This window comes from Choloepus didactylus, chromosome 10 (genome assembly GCF_015220235.1).
Source record: "Choloepus didactylus isolate mChoDid1 chromosome 10, mChoDid1.pri, whole genome shotgun sequence".
Lineage (NCBI taxonomy): Eukaryota > Metazoa > Chordata > Mammalia > Pilosa > Megalonychidae > Choloepus > Choloepus didactylus.
Genome location: NC_051316.1, coordinates 13,246,645 through 13,272,499, shown reverse-complemented (window position 1 = coordinate 13,272,499; position 25,855 = coordinate 13,246,645). Strand labels below are relative to the sequence as shown.

Here is a 25,855-nt window from a genome sequence, read left to right as displayed (position 1 = left end):
TTATTTATCGTTATTTGTGTATTATACACTGTTTCTGAAACTACTACCTCCCCTTCTGGCCCATCCTCTTAGAACTTGAACATGTTCTAGTATCTGCTGTGCTGAATATTCGGAGAAAAAAATGAAGAAAAACTTTTGAGCCTGTATTTCCAGGTGCTGCCATGTTGTCTCATCTCCTTTTCAGTATAAGTTGAGAGCAGAGTCCATTCATCATCATTTCTCCTTTTCCCACTCCATTCTCACCTTGTCCCATCTGTGTTTTTATTCCCATTAATTCATGGGCATCATTCTTAATGACAATACTAATATTCTCATGCATATCAAAATTGCATGAGATTTTATCAGTCTTCATCTAATTTTAACCTCAGCAGAATGTGATTATTCCCTCCTTATGAAGCCCTCTTTTTTCCCATTTTTGACTTATGTCACAGGTTACATTCCCAGAAATCAGATTCTGAGTTGAAGTTTATTGTGCAGGGTTTTATCTGGAAGTCCTCTTGAGATTGTCATTGTGGAAAGGAGAGAAGAGAAAGCAATACTAGGCAGAGAGAGAAGTTGAGCTGCTGCATTGCAGCCTTATAGCTTCAGCCAGTCACATGAGGGGCTGTAGAACTAGCATGGCCCGTTATATCTGTCTTACACTGAACCAGAATGGCCATTAATAATTGGATGTTGACTATCCTGGGGAGGATGTCCTTGTGGCAGGTGGATATCTGCTGGTGAGGCAATCCTCAAGTGTCCCCATAGCTAAAGGACATTGTCAGAGTGTTGATAGCACTCTGAGAATCTGGACAAGAAGTTCTCTTGGGGGAGATCTAGGTGAAACATGTCCATGTCCATCTGTCCATTCCATGTCCCACTTACATCTCTATACATTCAGGGAGCAGCTCCCCTGAGATTCCAGTTAGCCTCCCTTCCTGTAGGAATCTTGCAACAGGAAGCTTAGTGGTACCATTTAACCACTGCTACCACAGGTGGTAATGGGGCCATGATTGACACTTATATCTCCCTTGTCCATTCTGGATTTCTCTCAACTCCATCTAACTCCTCTACTAGCCTCAGGGGCTTAACAGGTGCCAGTTCCTTGTCACAATACCCTTCTCAGGCAGAGATTGTTGCTCTTGTCCTTTTATTAACACAATCAGGTAGGGGACTATCAAGAGGTACCCAACTAAAACATGTGGGTACCAAACATATTCTTCTCTGCTTCTGATATATAACAGCACTGCTACTTCATCCTCATGGGCAAGACCAATTACTCCTGCCAAGACGGGGCACCCTTTTCTTGCCTGACAGGCCCTGAACACAAATTCAAAAGAGCCAGGTGGCAACTAGAGCAAATAGTTCAATGGCTCTATTCTTTTAAATAAATTTTAGAATCAGTTTCTCAGCTTTGTCAGGAAATTCTGTGTGAGTTTAGAATTTCATTTTATAATTTGATAATTGGCATGTTAACAATATATTGGGTCATATTGATGTTTGTAGAATTATGTGAATTTCTAAATTTATTGCTCATGTTTGAGATTTGAGAGAAACAGTAAATGATACCTCTCTTACCACATTCTGTAGGGTAGTGAAAACTGGGAAAGTAAACGGTAAAATGTAGATGCAATTAAACTTCTGTATATCACTGATAAAGGGCATCTGGAGGACAAGATTTGAGTGTACCTCGTTTCACAGCAGATACCATAAGGGGAAATATTTGGGCAAAGTACATTGAGAATAAGTTTGAGTAAGTGAAATAGAGTCAAGGGAGTTGCTTTAAGATTAGTTTGGAAGTTTTTCGATCATAACTTTTAGATTCAAATAAAATGAAACAAATATCAAAATAATGCAAAAAATGTTATATAATCAAGAAATTTGCAGCCAAACTTAGCCATAGATAATATGTGCATAATGATGCAAGCAATGAATTAATTTAACTACAATTATGATATAATTGTGTTGGAAGTATTGATGTTGGCAGATACTCTGTGGGAATGCCAAAGACAAATAAAAATGAGTTCATATATAAACATGGAGATATATACAAGAAGAGTTAAACTATTTAGAAACTGTTATGTTTGAGAAGTGTGGCTGAAAATGTGGGGAAGCAGTACACTTTCCTGTTTGTCATCCTAAGCTCAGCTTTATTATTTATTATTTTAAACCAAGAATACTTTATTTTGATCCTACACACAATGCAGGGATAAAACTTTGGGAAATTGGGGGCTTAATACCAAGCTCAGTGTACTTGAATTATTACAGTTAGGCAAACTCCCCAGGATAGCCTTTCTTGGCAACATTTGTGTTTTCTCTTTTCCTGAGAGATTCATTTGGATGTGAACTGAATGAGGCATTGACAGTGTCTTCATTGTACCTCACAGCTTTTAGACATGGTGAGTTGAAATGTGGAAGTGAATTGTGAACCAGTGCTTTTTATTCTTCAATGCACATATGACTCCCCTTGGATCTTAAAATTCAGATGCTGATTTAGTAGGTCTGCGGTGGGGTCTTTGATTCTGCTTTTCTGCCAAGCTCTCAGATATGCTTATGCTGCAGATCCACTTACCACACACTGTGAGGACCAAAGCCCTGTTTGGGGTATAAGCTCCTTTAGGGAAGTGGTTCTCAAACTTTGCTGCCTATTGAAATCACCTGAGGACTTTTCAAACTCAATATCCAGGCCATACCCAGGAACAGTTAAATCTGAATTTCTGATGATGGGGCCCAGATATTAGAATTTTTTAAAGCTCCCAGGTGATTTTGGTTTATAATATGGAAAACTCCATTAAAATAGTTCATATGCACAAAAATTGCATGTATTTTTAATTAAGTCTTTTCTTGTGTGTTAACATAGATGTACTTCTCACTGTTTTTCTAGGGATGTTTATAAACATACTTACCAAAAAATGTGCAAAAATAGGGAACTAGTAAAAGTGAAACCCTTGAATTCCACTCAAATATAAATCTCCATTCTTAGTGAGAAGGCAATAAAGTTATATAATACAATGTTGTAGATACTTAAGTTTTTATTTTTCCCATTTTTTCCTCAGTGCAGTCTGATATGATTTAAGCCGTCTCCACTTAAATCTGCTACCCTTGAGAGGCTAGTTAGCTCGCATCAGTGAATCCACTGAATACCTCTATATCCTATAAGATTCCTCAACCCATTCACCATTTCTTTCCTTCTAGTCCTGGCATACTGGGTCACAACAATGTTCTGGATTTCTCTGACCCCACTTTATAGGTATTTCCAAGCTCTTTCTAAAATACTAAATGTTGGAATTCCTCAGAAGTCAGTCCCAGCCCTTCATTTTCTTCTACCTAATTTGTCATCTTCATGTTTATAATACTTACACTTTCCAGGCCAATTCTCACATTTGCACCCTAGACCTCAAAATAAAATTCTCCACTAGAATATTTTAGTTTCTTCATCCATAACTTAGATGGGCTCATCACATTTTGAAAACCTGCTTTTCTTTAATAATTCAAACCTTAATGAGTGAATTAACCTGTCAGGCAGTGAATGAGTAAAGAAACTTCAGAGCAATTATTGTTACAAAATATCTGCATTTCCAAGAGTTTTCCATCTCCAAATATGAAATATTTCTGGATTATGTATGCAAAGTATCCTTGCATTGTTTTTCTTTAAATTATCTCTTCCAAAGTAGCTCTAACCCCACAGGGCCAGACTGTTTTATTAGCTGGTATATTTTCACACCTTGGACAGGCCTACCTCAGAATTGATAACGCAAATACTCATTTCAGACAAAAAGGGATCATCACTTACCTGAAGAATCTTGTATTACACCTAGGCTGAAAACATATAGGAATGAATATATTTTAAAATAAACTATGAAAATGGAATAACTGATTACCTAAAATGCATGCTAATAAAATAATTCTTGTAACTTTTAATTTCAGAAGATTGTATTTAAAAAGCAAAAGTATTACTTGGCTTGAGATGATGGGAAAGTTCTGATAATAGAAGTTGGTGAGGGTAGCAAAATATTATGAATCTGATTGTCCTCCTGAATGGGAGTGATTGAAATCAGAAAATTTGTTTTATATAACAAAAATAAGCAACAAAAAGCAACTAAAGAGTCAATGACAATTACATGCAATAAGTGATGCTAAACTGGATCTAATAAAAACGAGCACACATCCTATTTAATAGGAAAATTAATAATGAAAGTAGATCATTTACTCTGCAAGCCCCTAATATTTTGAAGCCTATAGGGTTTTACAAAGTCCTTAGTTCATCAGCTAAATCTAACATGAATAGATGTACACTGGATGGTTTTTCCCTTGTTCAATAATAAAATATGATTGCTTCAGAACGATGAAAATATTCCTTGAATATATGCTTTCAGAATAAATACTTCTACTTACATAGAATACAATTATGCCCAAAGCCTGAGAGGAATGTTGGTATATATCAAGTCCTTTTAAGAATAAAGAGTGGTAGGGATCTTCTTGCTTGTAGAATCTCTGAAATACTGCCCGGCACAAACAAAATCCACAAAACAGAAAACTCTGCAATTAAAGGGCTCAATCTGTTTTCCTTAATTGCATCTACATGATTTACACATTTTGAGGGGAAAGATTGTGTTAAAGAAAGCATGCCTCATTAGATTTTTCTTGACTGTCATCTAAGTTAATCAGGGTGTGTCTTTGGATTATAGCATTGATAAGGTAATGGACCGCATAAAAAGAGCGTCCATCATCCAAATGGTGCTCTCCAGTGTGTGGTGAAAGCATCTTCAATAAGACTTCCCTTCCTTGTCTTTTTGGTTTATGTTCTGGTAAATAAGGGAGAAAATTTTAACCAGTAGGGGATTCATTTTGTAAATAATTTATTTGTAATCAAAAGGTACTTGTTGAGTTTGACTCTAGACATTTGGGCCCAGGCTGTCTGAGGTCAGGTTAGATTATTGTGTCCATACAATCTCTCTGGATTTATAATTCATTGGTAGTTTTCAATGGGAAATGTCTCTAATTATTCAGGAAATAGGTTTATGCAATTAGACCAGCGGGAAAGAGAGACAAGTAAATATATAATGATAAATTATGAGTGGTCTGAAGGAAAAGTAGAGTTGTAATAAAGGCTCTGGGGAGAGGAAGGGATATCTGAGGAAATAACTTTTAAACAGTGACAGAAGAAACATAAGAATGGTGTGGGAAAGTGAGGGGATTGTGTTGGAAATGAAGGATGATAATAGTCACCAGTGCTCAAATAATAGCAAGGCTTAAATGTTTGTGTAGTTCTGAATCATGGGTTCAAGTTCAATCCTTGAATGCTTCTGGTGTCATTAATATTTACCAAGTTTGAGGGAAAATATATTGCTAAAGAGGCATACCTTGATAAGATTTATCTTGATTGTAATTGATACCTTAGGTATGGCTCTTTCCAACAGAAGTGCCCCCTGACCCAGTTTTAAGGTGAGTTATTCAAAGTGCACTGGCAAGGAAGTAGAGGAATCTTCCCCAAATCATTTCAAAGTGAGGATGTGAGTTAGGGTTGTTATAGGTAAAGGAAAGGTGGGAGGGTCAGTAACAATGTAATGTCCACATGATTCATTCTTGTCAGGTCAGTGATGATGTTGGATCTTTGTTGGAGGGCATGAACAAGTTCTCAATCCTGTGTTGTCTCAAGCACATTTTGTTCCAGTTTCAGTGGTTAGATTTAGATATTGATGTGCAAGCTCCTACATACAGGGTTTTCATGACTGTTTTCTTAGCTGACTTCTCAGGAAAGCTGAACTTTTGTCTTTTGAGGAGAAAGTCATTGATTCACTGGGCCACAGGGTGTTCTTGATGCTATTCTGTTATCTTACTCCAGGAAGCAGAACTGAGAAGGTCTGGTTAATGTCCTTCTGGGAACTAAATACAAAGAGCAGATTGCTAAGCTCAACTAGGGTAAGCATATTTTCCAGCTGTCACCATCCAGATTAATCAAGGAGGATGTTCTAGACTAGGAGAAATTTTTAGCTTTCTGATTGGAGGCAATGTCTTAAGATATGATTCATTTTATGTAACTGTATCTGTGTGAGTAGAGGTATAGCTCACAAAAAAATTTGTCACTGTCATTTTTAAGATAACATTGAAATAAATTGATGCAATTGAATAAATGCATGGGATTTGCCAGGACAGTGTATTGAAATGGAAGAGAAAAAGGGCTAAGATTGAGTCTTGAGGCATTCTAATAATATTGTTTGAGGAGTACCATGCAGAGAACAAGGAGTAACTAGAGCAGTTTGAATAATGTTAGAGTACTGAGATGTCACAGAAGCCTAGGAAAGAAAGTTTTCAAAGGAGGTCATGGCCCAATCCTTCTTTGGTTCAGTTAAATAAAATGAAATGGCTGCCTGCATTAGAGTTTCCAAAAGTTAGAAATAAAAGCAGGGGCTTTCCAATAATACGGGAATAAGCTGTTTCATTCCAATAGAGATAACCTATCAGAAATAGACAAATATGCTATAATAACTAATCTGTGAGCATTCCCCTCTTTATAAGATCCTCCTTTGTAATAAGGTCCCTAATTGTCAACCAATTAGTGTGACTTCCCCTTTGGAAATCCTCTGATTGCTTTTGTAAATCAGTGTAAATTGCTGAGCATTTGAGAGACTCATTTCAGTGTGAGATCTCCCTGTACCAGCAGTTTCTCTTTCAGTTATCTCACTGTGTTGATTATTGACTATTATTGGTGAATCAGTTTCATTTAGCAATTTCAAGTAAAAGACTGAGACACTGCAGATCAGATTTATTTATGGGGAACTCATTGGACATGCTAGCATGATTTATTGAAGAGGAAGTCAGTGGTGGTCTTAGTAAGTCATTAGCTGAAGCAGTGTGAGGGAAGCGTACATGCTCTTGCACTTTGATGGTAAAGGGAGGAACAGGAGATGACACCCTGGTGAGGAAATAGGTACACAGGATGTTCTTATTTCAAAATAGAAGCAATAAAATGAGTTTAAATTAGGGGATTGACTGTGATAAGAGGAAGAGATTGCTAATAAAGGAGATTTCAATTTTAATCCATAACAGTTTCTGAAGAAACAAGAAAGAAAGGAATTCAGGTGGAGACAGTCAACTTAATCAGTGGTAACATGACTCTTCAGTGAGAGAGAATGAATAACCTATGGGTATGAATGCAGGAATATTTGTTGTTAGTACAGTGCTGAACAGATTTGTCAAATTATGTCATTTCATCTGATTAATAGGAGCTAATCCTATCTGATGAAAGTAAGGTGAAAGGTGAGAATGTGTGAGAAATTATGAGATTTGAAGTATTTATGGAATATGGAAGAATGATTGGAAGTTTGCTGGGCATAGTAGTAATACCATATATATTTGAAAGCAGTAGGAGAAGTGATGCTGTGTTTAGACCTAGAGCAATATCGTAGGCATGTGCTGTGTCAAATGCAGTCCTGGGCAAGGCAGGTAATTGGAGTCCTCTCCTAATGGTGAGACATGGTAAATACTGATATTCTTATTAACAGATGTAGTAAATACTCAATGTTCTCAGTAAGTATATGTTGAAATGAGTAAGTTTGGATTACACTGGCAGTAAAAATAGGTGAGGTGGAAGCTGATGTTTGGGAAATGTATTCAATACAATGGAGATTCCCTTGTGGTAGGAGAACCTAAGCATGGGAGTAATTGTAGAACAGACTACATGAAGAGGGGGTTTTGACGACAGGGTTGGGACTCTGAGTATTGAATTGAGAGGTGACACTCTTAAGTAAAACCTAGGTGTAACCCTTAAGGAATTTGAGCTTGGGAGACAGGCTAAAAGATTAAAACCAGCTGGTTTTCTAGCAATGTAATTGTCTCGTTACTCAAAGCTTTCTGAACCTCTGTTCATGTCATTCGTGAAATGGATGAATTAATCAGCAGAGTTATTGTGAGCATTAACTCAGTATGTAAATCTTCTAACGCATTTGCTGCAACCATTTTTTTTCTAGACTTCAGGTGCAAATGGGTAAGTTAATTTTGTTTGTTGAGACATTATCATTTGTCCATGACATGGACAAATTATTTAGAAATGTTTTAGGGAATAATTTACAGTATAGAGACCCTTTCACATATATAAATTATGAAACTCAAGGATGTCAAGGCTGATGATTAATATAGGACAAGATTTCTTGTAGTACTTTCCTGAAATGAGAGATTAAGCCCAAATAGATTTCCTATTCTTCATTCTATACTGCCTTAGCCACTTAATCCTATGGGGACTTTGGGACAAGACAGTAATATTATATAATGCATATACTTCTGCTAATGTCTTATACAGGGAATTTCAGTGCTAGATTTGCAGGAGGGGAGGGAGAGACGGTGATCCCTCCAAATGAAGCAAGTCCTTGAATTGATCAACCCTGTAATAAAATACATTCTTAAGTTGGTCTGTTGATATCCAAGTCTATTGGGGGAATGTGTGGAACTCAGTATTGAGGGAGTGATATTCCCAGGCATCCTAAGTGGAAACACCAAGGTGATTTAAGACAAGTTTACACAGAAGGGCAGGCACAGGGTAGTCTATGAGGAGAGTGAGAGTCCAGAGCACTAGGATGGATTTTGGAAAACCAGTGCTAGTGTATAAACCAAGAATAATTATATCTGATAAATTCAAGTGATTTCTCTAGAGGTGGAGACCCATTCCAGATGACATAGGTCAGGGATTCCTGTGTTTGGGGATCAGGGAGGGTATTGAAAATCTCTGAACAGCATGTGTCATTAATAAATAAAACTCATTGATTTTGTATATATTGGATCATGTTTTCTGCAAATAGGGAAAATTTTTTTATCCAGTTTGTGTGCATTTTCTTGCCTAATTACTCTGGCTAGAACTTCCAGTACTATATTGAATAAGAGTTATGACTGTGGGCATCCTTGTGTTGTTCCTGGTCTTTGAGAGAAAGCTTTCAGCCTTTCACCATTCAGTATAACCTTTATTGTGTTGAAGAAGTTTCTTTCCGTTCCTAGCTTACTGAGTGTTTTTATCAAGACGGGTTGCTAGAGTTTGTCAGATGTTCTCTCTGCATCAATAGAGATGATCATGTATGTTTTTGTCTTTGCCCTATTAATGTATTGTATTACATTAATTAATTTTCTTATGTTGAACCACCCTTGCATACCTGGGATAAATCCCAGTAGGTCTTAGTGTATAATTCTTTTAATGTGCTGTTGGATTCAGGTTGCTACTATTTAGTTGAGGATTTTTCCAACTGTATTCAAAAGGAATATTGGTCTGTAATTTTCTTATGGTATGTTTTTCTGGCTTTGGTGTTAGGATGATGCTTGCCTCATAGGATGAGTTGGGAAATGTTCCTTTCAATTTTTGGAAGAGCCTGAGCAGGATTGGTGTTAAATTTTCTTGGAATATTTGGTTAAAGTTACATGTGGAGCATCTATTACTGATCTTTTCTTTGTTAGGAGGTTTTAATTACTGATTAAATCTCTTTGCTTCTTATTGGTCTGTTGAGATCATTTATTTATTTGTCAGGGTACGTAGTTTGTGTGTGTCCATTTTATCTAAGCTAATAGGTTGGTATACATTTGCTCATATACAGTTGCAACTGTATACCAATTGCTCATAATATCCTTTTACAATGTTTTTTATTTCTGTTAGGTCAGTAGTAATGTCCCCCCCCTTTCATTTCTGATTTTAATTATTTGCGTCCTCACTTCTCTCAGTCTTTCTAAATGTTTGTCAATTTTATTGCTCTTTTCAAAAACCCAACTTTTGATTTGGTTGATTCTCTGTTTTTTTAATTCTGTCTCTGCTCTAATCTTTGTAATTTCCTTCCTTCTACTCATTTAGGGTTTAGTTTACTCTTCTTTTTCTTTTCCAGTTGTGAGGATAAGTCTCTGACTTGAGATCTTCTTTTTCAATGTAAACATTAGGAGCTATAAGTTTCCCTCTCAACTGATTTTGCTGCATCCCATAAGTTTTTTTTTTATTCAATTTTATTGAGATATATTCACATACCATACAGTCATCCATGGTGTACAATCATTGTTCACAGTACCATACTATAGTTGTGCATTCATCACCCCAATCTATGTTTGAACATTTTCCTTACACCAGAAAAAATCAGAATAAAAATAAAAATAAAAAAAGAACACCCATATCACACACCCCCATCCCACCCTATTTTTCATTTAGGTTTTGTCCCCATTTTTCTACTCATCCGTCCATACACTGGATAAAGGGAGTGCAGTCCACAGGGTTTTCACAATCACACTGTCACCCCTTGTAAGCTACATTGTTATACAATCATCCTCATGAGTCAAGGCTACCAGCTTGGAGTTTGGTAGTTTCAGGTATTTACTTCTAGCTATTCCAATATATTAAAACCTAAAAAGTGCTATCTATATAGTGCGTAAGAATGTCTGCAGAGTGACCTCTCAACTCCATTTGACATCTCTCAGCCCCTGAAGCTTTATTTTGTTTCATTTTGCATCCCCCTTTTAATACATCCCATAAGTTTTTGAATGTTGTGTTTTCATTGTCATTCATCTCAGGATACATCTTAATTTCCCTTGTGATTTCTTCTTTGACCCATTGATTAAGAGTATGTTCTTTAATGCCCCTATATTTTTGAATTTTTCAGTTCTTCTGTTTTTTATTCCTTGTTCAAGCCATTGTAATTAGAGAAGGTACGTTGTATGTTTTCAATATTTTTAATTTTTTGAGACTTGTTTTGTCACCTAACATATTGTCTATCCTGGAGAGTGACCATGTACACTAGAGAAAAATATGTGTTCTGCTGCTGTTGGGTAAAGTGTCCTTTATATGTCTGTTAGGTCTAGGACATTTATGGTATTGTTCACATCTTCTATTTCCTTATTGTTTTTCTGTCTAGAAGTTAAAGTCATTATTTTAAGTGGTGTACTGAAGCCTCTTACTGTTAATGCAGAACTGTCTCTCCCTTCAAATCTGTTAATATTTGCTTCATGTATTTGAGGCCCTGCTGTTAACTGTGTATGTATTTTAATTCTTTTTACTTCTTATTGAGTTGACCACTTTATCAGTATGCACCGTCCTTCTTTGCCTCTTGTAACTGTTTTCTTATTTAATGTCTACCTTATCCAATGTTACTACAGCTATTCCACCTATCTTTTGGTTACTATTAGCATAGAATATTTTTGCCCATCCTTTCACTTTCAACCTGCGTGTGTCTTTGAATTTAAGGTGAGTCTCTTGCGACCAGCATATAGTTGGGTCATGCTTTTCTATCCATTCTGCTATTCTCTTTTTTGACTGGAGAGTTTAATTCATTTACATTTAAAGTACCTACTGATAATGCAGCATTTTCTCCTGCCATTTTGATAATTTTGTCTTAGTATTATACTGTTTTTGTCCCTCAAATCTTACATCAATGCATATTTCTTATATACTTGATTGTAGTCTTACCTTTTTGAGGCCCTCCTTTCTTTCTGTATGTATTTTTCAGATATTTTCTTAGTGGTTGCCAGGGCTTAAATTTAACATTCTAAATCTATAACAGTCATGTATAATTTGATACCACCTTAACTTCAGTTGCACTCACAAACGTTCCCATACATGTCTGTCCCCTACCTTTTTGTTGTAGTTGTTACAGAATTATAAACTGTAACATAGAGAAGTCTTTGGGGCTTGTATTAGGCAATGGGTTCTTACTCTTGGCACCAAAAGCATGAGCAAAAAAGTAAAAGATAAATTGAACTTAATCAAAACTGAAAACTTTTCTCCATCAAAGTACTTGATCATGAAGTTAAAAAGGCATCCAACAGAATGGCAGAAAATTTTTGAAAACCACATATCTGATAAGGGTTCAGTATCCAGAATGTATAAAGATATCCTACAACTCAACAACAAAAATGCAAACAACCCAATTTAAAAATTGGCAAAAGTCTTGAATAGACATTTCATATATATGACAAAAAAGCACATTAAGAATGCACAGCATCATTAACTATTAGGGAAATACAAATTAAAGCTATGAGATACCATTTCACACCTACTAGAATGACTCCTATCTTCATTTCATAGCTGCTATAACAAATACCATACAATGGGCTGGCTTGCTAATAGGGATTTATATTGCCTCACAGTTTCAGAGGCTAGAAGACTTATTTCCTCCTGAGGTCAGTATCTTCTGGCTGGCTGGTAACCTTGGGTTTCCTTGGTTTTTCTGTCATATGACAATGCTCTTGGCAGTTTTTCTTTTGGATTCTGTTGAATTCCAGCATCTGGCTCTTCCTCATGGCTTTCTCTGTGTCCAATTTCCTTTGCTTTAGCTATATTGGATTAAGGCCCACCTTCATTCAGTTTCAGCACACCTTAACTAATACCCACAAGGCCAGGGTTTGGTGTCTGGACATGCCTTTTGTCAGAGACATGATTCAGTCCCCAACAGTATGCCTTCTGAACCCGAAAAAGATGTACATCCCATATGCAAAATACTTTCATACCATCGCAACATTCCATAAGTCTTAAGTCATTTTAGTAACAATGCTTGTAAGTACAAAGTCTCATTGAAATTATTTATGGGTGTGGTCCATCCTGTGTCAAAATTCCTCTCTCTGGTTGAGTGAGATCATCAACATGGTGATGTAAACAGCTACTGAAAACTTCTTTCCAGAGTTTCAACAACAAAAGACAATTCTGAATGGTTTGCAACTCTGGAGAGGGACCCTGCAAATGCCAAACTGAAGAAAAAAGAAGAAATATCAGGTAGTACTCTTCTTTCCCCTCCTCCTCACTCTGTCTCAGTGTGGGAAAGGCACAGAATCAGCAGACAGTACCCCTCCCACCAGGGACACAGGCTATAAAATCTCTCACAGCAGTGAGACATACTCTGGGGATAGAGGAGGACATGTCAAGGCCCAGATCAGTAAGGGACAAAGAGACTGAGAAGATGTGAACAGAGACAGTTTCCAGCCCTGGGTCTGAAAGCCCTTCCTCCACCCTTGAGGGAAGAAGCAGCTGGCATCTGTTTCCTTGTCTTGGGGATGGCTGGAGTACTCAGGTGAGAGAGTACTTTGCAACAGGTGGAGCCCCACAATGAACCAGATTTTGTCCAGCAAAGTGAGGGCATAGGAATCCTGCAGTTTCAGCTCACCTGTATAGACGCAGCCTATGCTTGGAGGCAAAGCAGCCTATGAGGATGATTAAGTTACTTAGCAGTGCCATCTGCTGGACAGTCTGGAAGGTGCAATAGAATTGAAACACTTTCAGAAAGATGCTCCAGGCTCTATTTTGACTATAGGAGCTGGTTTACACACCCTGTATGGAACCCTGGGCCTGTTTTGACTGAGAAATAGGGAAGATGCAACTGTTAAAGCACAGCTCTAAAATAAACCCAGATTTTGCTGGCCAGCAGAAAACAGCACCCATGGAAGCCAGCAGATTTGTATTACCTCACAGAGTTAACTTACTGGGTGCCCAGTGCCTACCTTCCATCCCTATGGCAGGTCATTATGGTCACCTGGTTTTTGGGGGAGCACTGAGTGGCAGATCCAGTCTGACAACTGGACAGCAAGAGAAGCAAAAAAAAGATAGAGATCAAAGACAACCAACAAGAAAATCCTAGGAAAAAGAAAATAGCCTCCACAATAAACGAACCAAGAAAATCAGATGCCTAGACAACCAAAAATCATGAGGTACACCAGGAAACACTAAGGTATGGCCCAGTCAAAGGAAAAACCAACACCTCAACTGAGATTCAGGAGTTGAATCAACTAATTAAAGATGTTCAAAGAAATCTTCTAAATCAAATTAATGAATTGAAAAACATGACAAAAGAGGTGAAGGATATAAAGAATATGCTGGGTGACCATAAGGCAGAATTTGTAAGCTTGAAAAAGCAAATGGCAGAACTTATGGGAATGAAGGGCACAATACAAAAGATGAAAAACACAATGGAGACATAAGGCAGCAGACTTGGAGAGGCAGAAGAAACAATTAGTGAATTAGAAAACAGGACATCTGAAATCCTTCAAACAAAAGAACAGGGAACTGAATGACAGCATGAAGTGCATGAATATACATGTTAAAGAAGAAGAGAAGGGAAAAGGGGCAGAAATAATAGTGGAAATGATCAATGAAAATTTCCCAACTATTATGAAAGGCATAAAATTACAGGTCCAAGTAGCACAGCATGCCCCCAAAAGAACTGATCCAAACAGAACTACTACAAGACATTTACTATTCAGATTATCAAATGTCAAAGAAAAAGATTTATGAAAGCAGCAAGAGAAAAGTAATCCATCACATACAAGAGACGCTCGATAAGACTAAGTGCAGATCTCTCAGCAGAAACCATGGAGGCAAGAAAGCAGTGGAATGATACATTAAAGATACTGAAAGAGAAAAAATGCCAATGAAGAATCCTTTATCTGGCAAAACTGTCCTTCAAAAATGAGGGAGAGTTTAAATATTTTCCGATAAACACTGAGAGAGTGTGAACAGAAGACCTCTTAGAGAAGCACTACAGACAGGGAAAGACAGGTGTGATGGTTGGGTTCATGTGCCAACTTGGCTAGGTGGCCTAGCTGTCTGGTCAAGCGGTCACTGGCCTGACGATTGCTGTGAGGCTATTTGAGGCTGGTTAGTAAACCAACGGGCTGGTTTGTCGGATCATCAGTCAATTGACTGCAGCTGACTGATGACTCATCAAGGGGCGTGCTTCCACAGTGAGAGAACGCAATTGGCTGGATTTGGTCCGGGTGATCAGTTGGAGGCTTATAAGCCGGACAGTTGGAGAACCTTCACTTCTTCTTCAGCTGCTCAGTGAAGCTTTTCCTGGGGAGCTCGTCGAAGTTGCCAGTTCGTTTCCTGAGGAGTTCGTCAAAGTTGCCGGTTCGTTTCCTGAGGAGTTCGTCAAACTTGTCGGTTCGTTTCCTGAGGAGTTCGTCAAAGTTGCCGGTTAGTTTCCTGAGGAGTTCGTCAAAGTTGTCGGTTCGTTTCCTGAGGAGTTCATCGAACGTCTTCCTTGGAGTTGACAGCTGCTTGACGGCTTTGCAGAATTTGGACTCGTGCGCTCCCGCAGTTGCGTGAGTCACTTTTACAATTTGATAATAAGAGACATGTCTCGTTGATTCTGTTTCCAAGGAGAACCCTAACTAATACAACAGGAGACAGAGAGGTTTAGAGAAGAGTGTAGAAATGAAGGTATCAGGAGATAGAAAGAGGGTAGAGAGCAAGCATTTGCTGCTGAAAGTTTAGAATGCTCAAGAGGATTGATTGTATAGATCCAGAAATAGCACAGTATTGTAAGTACACTGAACAAAGATGACTGTAAATATGATTGAAAGAGGAAGGTTAAGCATATGTATCACACTAAAAGGAAAGGCAGAAGATAAAAGACTGAGACTGTATAACTTAGTGAAACCTAGAGTGGTCAGTGATTGTGATTAAATGTACAAATATCTGAATGTCTTTATATGAGGAAGAAGGAATGTCAACTTTGCAAGGTGTTGAAAATGGGATGGTATTTGGGGGAAAAATAGAAACAATGCAAACTTGAGTCTATAGTTAAAAGCAACATTTTAATATGCTTTCATTAATTGTAACAAAGGCAATATACCAAAGCTAAATGCTTTAAGGGGGATGTATGGGAAGTGTATGGGATACTTGGCATTGGTGGAGTTGTCTGACCTTTTTATTGTATTTGATTTTATTTTTACTTTGTTTTTCCTTTTTTTGTCTTTTTTTTTTAATTTTTTTCTCCTGTTCCTCTTTCTTTGCAGAAGAAATGGAAATGTCCTCATGTTGATTGTGGTGGTGAATGCAAAACTGATTATACTAGGAACTATTGATTCTTTACTTAGGAGGGAGTGTATGGTGGGGAGATAAAATTGTTTAAAAAATAAACAAAGGGATGATAGAAGTGCTGGAGAAAATGTTGAGAGGGTGTACCTAATCACTGTTGTTGAGGAAGTAGAATATTTCAGCCCATCTGAAGGGTAGTGTTGTGGTTCCACAGGATGCTAAGTGTGGGGTTGCCATATGGTCCTGCAACCTGTTATTCTATTCAATGTATACTTGAAGAACTGAGAACAGGGACATGAATGGGTATTTGCACAGCGAGGTTTATGGTGGCAGTATTCACGATTTGCAATGGATTGAGGTGGCCTAAGGGTACATTGACTGATGAAAGGTATGACGAACTGTGGTGTACATACAATGGAATATTGAGTGACTGTGAGAAGGAATGAAGTTGTGAGGTGGGCAACTAGGTGAATGGATGCTGGGGACAGTATATTGAGTGAAATAAAACAAATGAAAAGATAATATAATGCCTCACTAATATGGACTAACTATATGAGAATTGAATGAGAACATAGCTTATCAGAAGGCTTATGGTAGAGGTTCCTAGATTGTAAGCTCTTACAGCAGTTAAACCTATTCATGAGTCCTAAGGGCTATTTCTAAATTCAGAGATGCTGAGCTCTTCTTTATGACCTGGTTGGTCTCTGGAACTTCTGATATCTGTGTGAGGTGACAACTGAAACTTAGAGCCAGAGTTCAGCAGCTATGAATGTCAGTGTTCAGCAAATGTTAAAGTTGAATGAAATGTACTTCATGAGGACTAAGGTAAATTAGAATGGTAAAGGGAAATATTGACAATGTTTTAAAACTTCAACTTCTGTGTGAGACCAAAGGAAGAGATGCTTATTTGGTGCAAAACCTATATTTTGTGTAGCACACTATATAATTTAACTTGTATGATTTGTTTATTTAAACACCATAATTACATGGAACTTGAATAGGAAGTGGGATCTGGTTGCTTTGTACAGATTGGTGTGAAACCACGATATATCCAAAGGTAATTTGGGCAGAGAATAAAAATATATTGGCAAAATCCCTTTGGGGGACTGGGGGGAAATGTGGAAATATTAAACTTCCCCAGCTGGGGACTTGATATTTTCACAAGCCCTGGGGACTACCAATTTAAAAGATCCGAGCACTTGATCATGGAGCTTGCCCTTATGAGCTTGTTACTGCAAAGGAGAAGCTAAGTCTACTTATAATTTTGCCTCACAGCCCCAGAGCACCTCTTGTTGCTCAGATGTTGCCTCTCTCTCTAAGTGAACTCTGCAGGTATATTCACTGCCCTCCACCCGACATGGGACATGACTCCCAGGAGTGCAAGTCTCCCTGGCAATGTGTGACATGACTCCTGGGGATGAATCTGGACCCAGCAGTGTGTAATTGAGAAAGCCTTCCTGACCAAAAGGGGAAGAGAAATGAAACAAAATTAAGTTTCCTTGGCTGAGACACTTCAAATGAAGTCAAGAGGACATTCTGGAGGATATTCTTACATATTATATTGATATCCCATTTTAGGTTTTAGTATGTTGGAATACCTAGAAGGATATACCTGAAATGTTGGACTGCAACCCAGTAGCCTTGATTCTTGAAGATGATTGTATAACTGTATAGCTTACACTGTGTGAATGTGTGATGGTGGCTCACACTCCCTTTAGCCAGTGTACGGTCAGATGAGTAGAAAAATGGGGACAAAAATAAATGCATTATGGAAAGGATGGGGGGATGGGATGTTTTGTGTATTCTTTACTCTAATTTTTATTCTTATATATATATATGTATATATGTTTTTTGGTGATGAAAATGTTCACAACTTAATTGTGCACCCTCTTCCTGAGATGTGGGTGCATTTGGTCTGGGAAAATCTGATTGGAGTAATCGAAACCAGATGCATAGACAAAAAAAATTATGAATCACACTTAAAAAAACAAAGATATGGCCAGTCAAAGGAACAAACTTACACTTCAAATGAGATACAGGAGTTGAAACAACTAATTAAAGATCTTCAAGCAAATATGCCAAATCAATTCAAAAATCACATTAACAAGTTGAGGGAAGATATGGCTAAAAAGATGAAGGACATAAGACATTGGATGAACATAAAGAAGAAATTGTAAATTTGAAAATAACTGTTGGCACAATAGAATGAACCCAATGGAATGAAAGGCAAAATAGAAGACATGGAAAACACAATGGATATATATGACAGCAGATTTGAAGAGGCAGAAGGAAGGTTCAGGAACTAAAGGACAGGACATCTGAAATCATACATTAAAAAGTACAGATAGAGAAAAGAAAGGAAAAATATGAGCAGTGTCTTAGGGTATTAAATGACAATATGAAATGCATGAATATATGTGTCATGGGTGTGCCAGTAGGAGAAGAGAAGGGAAAAGGGGCAGAAACAATCATGGAGGAAATAATCACTGAAAAATTTCCATCTCTTAAGAAAGACATATAATTGCAGATCCAAGAAGCACAGTGTACCGCAAACAGAATAGACCCAAATAGACCTACTCTAAGGCACTTAATCAGATTATCAAATGTCAAAGACAAAGAGAATTCTCTAAGCAGCAAGGGAAAAGTGATCCATCACATACAAAGGAAGCTCAATAAGACTGTGTGGATTTCTCAGTAGAAACCATGGAGCAAGAAGGCAGTGGAATGACATATTTAAGATACTGAAAGAGAAAAACTGCCAAGCAGGAATCATATATCCAGGAAAGCTGTCATTTAAACATGAGGGAGAGTTTTAAATTTTTTTGAAGAAACACACAGGAAGTTTGTGAACAAGAGACCTGCTCTATAAGAAATAGTAAAGGGAGCACTAGCGAAAAATAGGAAAAGACAGGAGAGAGGTTTGGAGAAGAGAGTAGAAATGAAGACTATCAGTGAGAGTAAAAAGAGAAAGAGTGGCAAAATAAAATATGACATTTAAATTCCAAAAGTCAAAATGGTACACAGTATACATTATGTTGAGTGAAGTTAGCCAGAAACAAAAGGACAGGTACTCTGTGGACTCACTAATATGAACTAACTTTGATGAGTGAAATTTGAGAGTAAAAGTTGAGAACACAGGTTATCAGGAGATAGAGGTTAGAAATTGGGCATTTGATGCTGAAGGAGTACACAGGGTAAATGATATTGATTGTATAGATCGAGAAATGGATAGCATAATACTGTGTAATGGTAGCACAATATTTTAAGTACTGTGAACAAAGATGAATGTGAGTACAGTTGAGAAAGGAAGGCTGATGGGCATGTATGACACCAGAATGAAAGACAGAAAATAGAGGCTGGGATTGTATAACTTAGGGAAACCTACAGTGGTCAATGATGGTGATTAAATGCACAAATATAAGAATGTTTTTAAAAGAGGGAGAATAAGTGAATGTCAACATTGCAAGATGTTGAAAATTGGATGGTACAAGGGAAAAATAAATAATGCAAACTAGAGTCTATAGTTAATGGTAACATTGTAAGATGCTTTCATTAATTGTAACAAAGACAATATACAAAACTAAATGTGTATAAGAGGGGTTTATAAGGGAGTCATACAAGTTTCTTCATGGTGGTAGTGTCTGACCTTTTCATTGTATTTTACTTTATTTTTCTTCTTTCTTTTTATTCATTTTTCCCTCCTTTTCATTTTTCTTTGCAGAAGAAATGGAAATGTCCTCATATAGGTTATGACGGTGAATGCGTAACTATGAAACTATACCAGGAATCATTGATTGTTTAATTAGAATGGATTGTATGGTGTGTAACTAAAACCATTTAAAAATTCAACAGAAAGATACAACTGCTGAAGAAAATGCAGAGAGAGACGTGTACCTATTTGCTGTTGGTAGGGAAGTAGTATGGTGCAACCTATCTGGAGGGCCATATGGTGGTTCCACAGGAAGCTAAGGGGTTGCCATATGGTCCTGCCACCCTGTTATTTGGTGTATACTTGGGAGAACTGAGAGCAGGACATGAATGGAGATGGCACACAAGTGTTTATGGCAGCAGTATTCACAATTCACAACGGATGGAGGTAACCTAAGGGTACATCAGCCAGTAAATAGAATGGTGAACTGTGGTGGATACATTCAATGGAATATTGAGCAGCGGCAAGAGGAAATGAAGTCATAAGGTATACAACTAGGTGAATGGACCTTGAAGACCGTATGTTGAGTGAAATAAGCTGGAATCAAAAAGATAAACATTAGAACACCTCATGAATATGGACTAACTATAATGTGCTCAGAATTGAATCTGAGACCATAGGTTATTAGTGGAAGGCTTATGGTAAAGGTTGTTAGATTGTAATCTCTTTCAGCAGTCACATCTACTCATGAGTTGTAATGGTTATTTCTAAATTCTGAAATGATGAGCTGTTTGTGTATAACCTGGTCAGTCCCTGGAACTTCGGGTATATGTGTAACATCTGACAGAGCCAGAGTTTGGCAGCTATGAATGTCAGGATTACTCCATACAGCAAATGTTAAAGAAGCTGAGAAAGAGATCAGACAAAATGGACTTGGTTAGGACTAAGGTAAACCAGACTTGAGGAAAAGGATGGTGTTTTTAAACTTCAGCTTCTATGTGAGATCAAAGAAATTGATGTTCATTTGGTGGAAAATCTGTTTTCTGTAGCATGCTATATAATTTGTGTGGTCAGTTTATTCAAACACCATAATTACATGGAACCTTGAATAGGGGGTGAGATCTGGTTGGTTTGTACAGGTTAACATGAAGCCTTAATATATCCCGGAGTAATTTGGGCAGAAAACATAAATGTATTTGCAAAGCCCCCTTGACCAACTTGGGGAAAAAAATAGAAACATTAAACTTCCCCAGCTGGGGAATTCCTGATATTCTTGCAAGTATTGGGAACTTCTGTTTTAGTAGGCCAAGCCCTCAATCTTGGGGCTTGCCCTTATGAAGCTTGTTACTGCAAAGGAAGAGGCTAAGCCTACTTGTAATTGTGCCTAAGAGTCATCCCCAGAGAACCTCTCTCATTGCTCAGATTTGGCCTTTCCTTCTAAGCCAACACTGCAGGTAAACACACTGCCCTCCCCCCATGTCAAAGATGACTCCCAAGGGTGTAAATCTCCCTAGCAGCATGGGCCATGACTCCCAGGGATAAGCCTGGACCCAGCATCATGGGATTGAAAAACCTTCTTTACCAAAAGGGGGAAGAGAAATGAAACTAAAGTTTCAATGGCTGAGAGGTTTAAAATGCAGTCGAGGTCATTCTGGAGGTTATTCCTATGCATTTTATAGATATCCCTTTTTAGTTATTAGTGTATTAGAATAGCTAGAAGGAAATACCTGAAGCTGTTGAACTGCAATCCAGTATTCTTGATTTTTGAAAATGATTATGTAGCTATATAACGTATACGGTGTGACTGTGGGTTGTGAAAACATTGTGGCTCGCACTCGCTTTATCCAGTGTATGGACAGATGAGTAGACAAAAGGGGGACAAAAAGTAAATGAATAACAGTTGGGGAAAAGGAATATGAGATGTTTTGGGTGTTCTTTTGTACTTTTTAGTTTTATTATTTTCATTTTTATTTCTTGGAGTAATGAAAATGTTCAAAAAATTGTGGTGATGAATGCACGACTATATGATGATACTGTGAACAACTGATTGAACATTTTGGATGGTTGTGAATCTATCAATAAAATAGCATTTAATAAAAAAAATGTAATGAATACACTACTGTATAATTCAGTAAAATTGAATTAATAAATTCCTCTCTGGTGGATCTGTGAAACCTAGAAGACAGTTTATGTGCTTCCAGTATACAATGATGGGGCAGGCATAGGATAAACATTCCCATTCAAGAATGGAGAAATTGGAAGGAAAACAAGAGTCATGGTCCCAAAGAAGTCTGAAACACAGCCATGAAAACTCCAATATTTCCATGTCTGAAAGTCTGCATGTTATCTGTGGATTGATATTTTGTCCTCTATGTGTGCTGGAATGGTTCCACTCTATCCAAGTGCTTGCATTGAGGTCATGCTCTCCCAAAACACTACATTATAGGCCTTACCCTCTTTGAGGATTGGGATTACAGTCAGGCTCTCTGCAAATGCTTAGGAAGATACCCCATCATCTCTAAGCATTGGGGTTGTTGGACTCTCCATGAACAATGAGGTATTGTGACTGCCCCCTCCATGCACGGTCGCAGACCTGACTTTTCCATACATGTGGGTAGCCCTGCTCTCCTGAACGAGGAGTTCTTTATTCCTGGATCTTTGCTTCTGTGGTTCTGCCCATGAATTCATTTTTCCTTAAATTCATCTTTTTTCTGTTCCTTTCAGGCACTTCTTCTGTTCATACAAGTTTTGCAAAAACCTTGCCAGTTCTGTGCATAATTCAAAGGGACCAAAACATAGAACTTTCCACAAATCCTTCTTGTATGCTGCATTTCCAATCTTGACGTCCACTGAAATGATTGAACCCATGTTCAGCCGCACCTGTTTTAGCCAGGGTGGTTAAATCTCACATGGACCCCATCCTCTGGAACTCGATCACTGAAAGCTCCAGGAGGGCCCTGATAGAGATGCCTCTCTAGTCTCAGAGCACATTATATGAATAGTCTCAGAATTTTCAAAGTCATCAATTTCTGGTTCTTTTGTGCTTAAGAGTTTAATTCTTGGCTAATCCTTTTCCTCTCACATTTTGTTAAAACTTACAAGGAGAATCCAGGCTGCATCTTCCTCATTTAATTTGGGAGTCACCCCAGCTAAGTATCCCAAGTTGGTCACTTGCATGTTCTGCCTTCCATCCTTTGTCAGAGTGCAATTTTGCCAAGTTCTCTGTCACTATATCATGAAGATCACCTTTCCTCCAGTTTCCAGTAACCCACTCATTATTTTCTTCTAAGGCATCCCTGGAAGTACCTTTAATATCCGTATTTCTACCAGCATTCTGTTGGTGACAAATTATGTATTCTCTAAGACATACAAGCTTTCTCTTCAGCTCATTTTTTGAGACCCCATAATTCTTACAGCCTCTACCCATTACCAAATTACAAAGCCATTTCCACATTTTAGGTTTTTTAAATAGCACCCTGCTTTCCAGTGCATAAAACTTATTTCCTAGTGCTAAAACGAAGAACATGCCATGAGCTGATTTACCAACAGGAATTTATTGTCTCATGGTTTCAGAGGCCGGAACAATTGTTTCCTCCTGAGGTTGATATCTTCTTGATCAGCAGTCGTGGGATTCCTTGGCTTTTGCCTGATTTGATGACAGAGTCATCTTCTTTCTTTTCTTGGTTCTGTTAACTTTCAGCTTCTGACTTCTTCCATGTCCAGTTTTCTTTGCTTATATAAGTTCTTTTGCTGTAATGAATTAAGGCCCACCCAGATTCAGTTTGGGTACACTTGAACTTATAATATCTTCATAGGTCCTATTTACAAATGAGTTCCCAACCACAGGACCAGGGGTTGAGACCTGAACATGTCTTGTGGTGGTGGGGGGGGCATTGTTCAATCCCCAAATTCTACTATTTAAAAAATGGAAAATAGCAAGGGTTAGAGAGGATGTGGAGAAATTGGAACATTCCCATCACTGGTAGAAATCTGAAATGGTGCAGCTACTGTGGAAAACAGTTTGGTGGCTCCTCAGAAAGTTAAATATAGAATTAACTTATGATCCAGCAATCCAGTTTCTAGGTATATAATCAAAAGAATTGAAAGCTGGGATTCAAATAGATATTTGAACACCAGTATCTGTGCTGGCATTATTCACAAGTGCCAAAAGATTGAAGCAACCCAAGTCTCCATCAACAAATGAATGGATGAACAAAATGTAGTATATATATGTATGTATATATATATGTATATACACAATGGAATATTATTCAGCCATAAAAGGTGATGAAGTTCTGGTACATGTGAGAATATGGACAGACCTTGAAGCCATCAAATATTGAGTGAAATAAGCCAGCCATTAAAGGATAAATACTGTATGATCTTACTTTATATGAAATATTAGAATATGTGAATTTGTAAAGTAAACTAGAGCACAGGTTACCAGGGGCCTCAGTGGGAGTAGGGAATTGGGAGTTAATAATTGGTACAGAGTTTCTGTTTGAAGTGATGGAAAAGTTGCAGTGTTGGATGGTGGTGATGGTAACACATTGTGAATGTAATTAACAGTACTTAATTCTATTTTTGAGTGCGATTAAAATGGAAAGTATCTGGGTGTATATATTTTACCAGGGTAAAAATTTTTGTAAATCATAGAACTGTACAACAGAAACTGTGACACTAATGTAAACTATGAGCTAGTTGTTAGTATAATTGTAACAATATTGTTTCATTAATTGTAAGAAAATTTCCACACTAATGCCTAGTATCAATAATAGGGAAAAACAATGAGCAGGGATGTATTTTAACTTTACTGCATGATTTTTCTATAAACAGACAACTTCTCATATATGTATAAACTCAATAATCTTCATGTTCTCACCTGTACAATGAAGGTATCCTTATCTTCTTTATTAGCCAGAGTACCCAAGACCTTACTTTGGGCCTTGGAAAAGTAGGGTCCTCCTCATATTTCACTTGGAGTACACTTTATGTTCCTATTTATTTGAAAGGAAGTATTCATGAGAGATGGGTCTGGAAATTGTGAAGAAGGACTGGAATCTCATGTCTTCTTTCTCCTTTCTTAGGTTTGCTCTCCTGCTATCTGTTGGTGAGTCAAAACCCAGAGGAGACAATTTTCAGCTGAGTTACTGACAATGCAACTGCTGGTGAGTAGGGAATTCTTTCAACTGAAATTATACTTACATTGACAGCAGATAGGCAGATTCTTCCTATTGTCTTGGATGTTCTAAGCATAATCAGGAACTATTCAAAGATCTGCACTGCAATTTACGTTTATCCAGGTCTCTGGGATGGTTATAGTACATTAGGGGTTCATCAATAAGTAATCTCCTTTCCAACATTACACTGCTTTGTTCCAACCTCTGTTAAGGCTGTGAATACACTGGAGAGATGAGTGAGGTTTTCTTTTTCTCATTCAGCCCATGGCCACATTGGAGAAATTATGCACTCATTAGTATTATTAAGTGCCTCCAGTTGGCTTAGGCACATGGTAAACAAAGATGATAGAGTTGATGAAGAGCAGAAGGTACAGTCCAATTGGGAGTGTGATGTTTCAGGTAAGTTCATTCACCCAGTGTTACAGACGCTAGGGTGGAGGACTCTGTGTTCTCTAGAGGAGCACAAGTGAGTGTTAGGTAATAGAAGTAAATGAGGAATCATTTATTTTCCCCAGTCTTAACTTTCTTCATGTTTTGATAGAATGAATTTGCACATTGAAAGCATTTGTCCCCAAATGCCCAATTTCCATTTTTTCAATAACCTTTATTCAAATTTTATAAGTAGAAGCAATCGATAGGAAGTATTATGTCTTTAATTTTGGTTGTTTACTCAGGAGAAAAATAGTAGGTAATGTAAAATTTATGGCCTTCGGAAAATTTTTTGAAGAATGGGAGAGACCACGGCAAATCAAGAATCTTATTCTTGAAGACACAGGTGAGATGAAGATTCAGGCAAGATGAAAACAGAAAAGAGACAAAACTGATGTTTGGAAGTCCTGTGGAAAGTTGAGAATGGGAGATCTCATACCATTGGAATGGTCAGGCTAGGACCATCCTTCAGTATAGCAATCACAGGATTCATGGCATGTGCTGGGTGCCATGTGTAATTCCATGTTATGATGAACACCTGAGATATATAGAGTTGCATGAGGGAGCACTTCGCAAAACCAAGTTCTGTATCAAACCTGTTTAGTTCTGCGGAACTTTGGTCTTTGCTGCAAGGTTTGTTTGTCATTTTAATGAATAATAGACCGATGAGTTTTGTATACAGAGGAAGCACTTACGCATTAGCTGATTGGATCTTTCAGAATGCCTAAGAGGTTGTTAAGGGATTTCATAGATGAGAGGAAACAGGTCATCTAGAGGAATAATCTATCCAAAGTCATGGTTTAAAAGTGGCATAACATGGATGTTGATTACCCTTGCTATAGATTTACATGAAAT

The 25,855-nt window shown here is 37.7% G+C and overlaps 1 protein-coding gene across 8 annotated transcripts in view; it reads left to right on the top strand.

The window, feature by feature from the left end:
- LOC119505186 (zinc finger protein 596-like) overlaps positions 1–25,855 on the top strand; it is an 81,861-nt gene that overhangs the window by 40,768 nt on the left and 15,238 nt on the right. For all 8 annotated transcript variants that reach the window (XR_005210694.1, XR_005210693.1, XR_005210692.1 and 5 more), the window contains exon 2: positions 24,479–24,559. Coding sequence is in view for 2 of the 8 variants with exons in the window: in XM_037797837.1 (XP_037653765.1) it covers positions 24,548–24,559 (12 nt within the window). In the remaining 6 variants the exon portion in view is untranslated. The remainder of the gene's footprint in view (positions 1–24,478; positions 24,560–25,855) is intronic.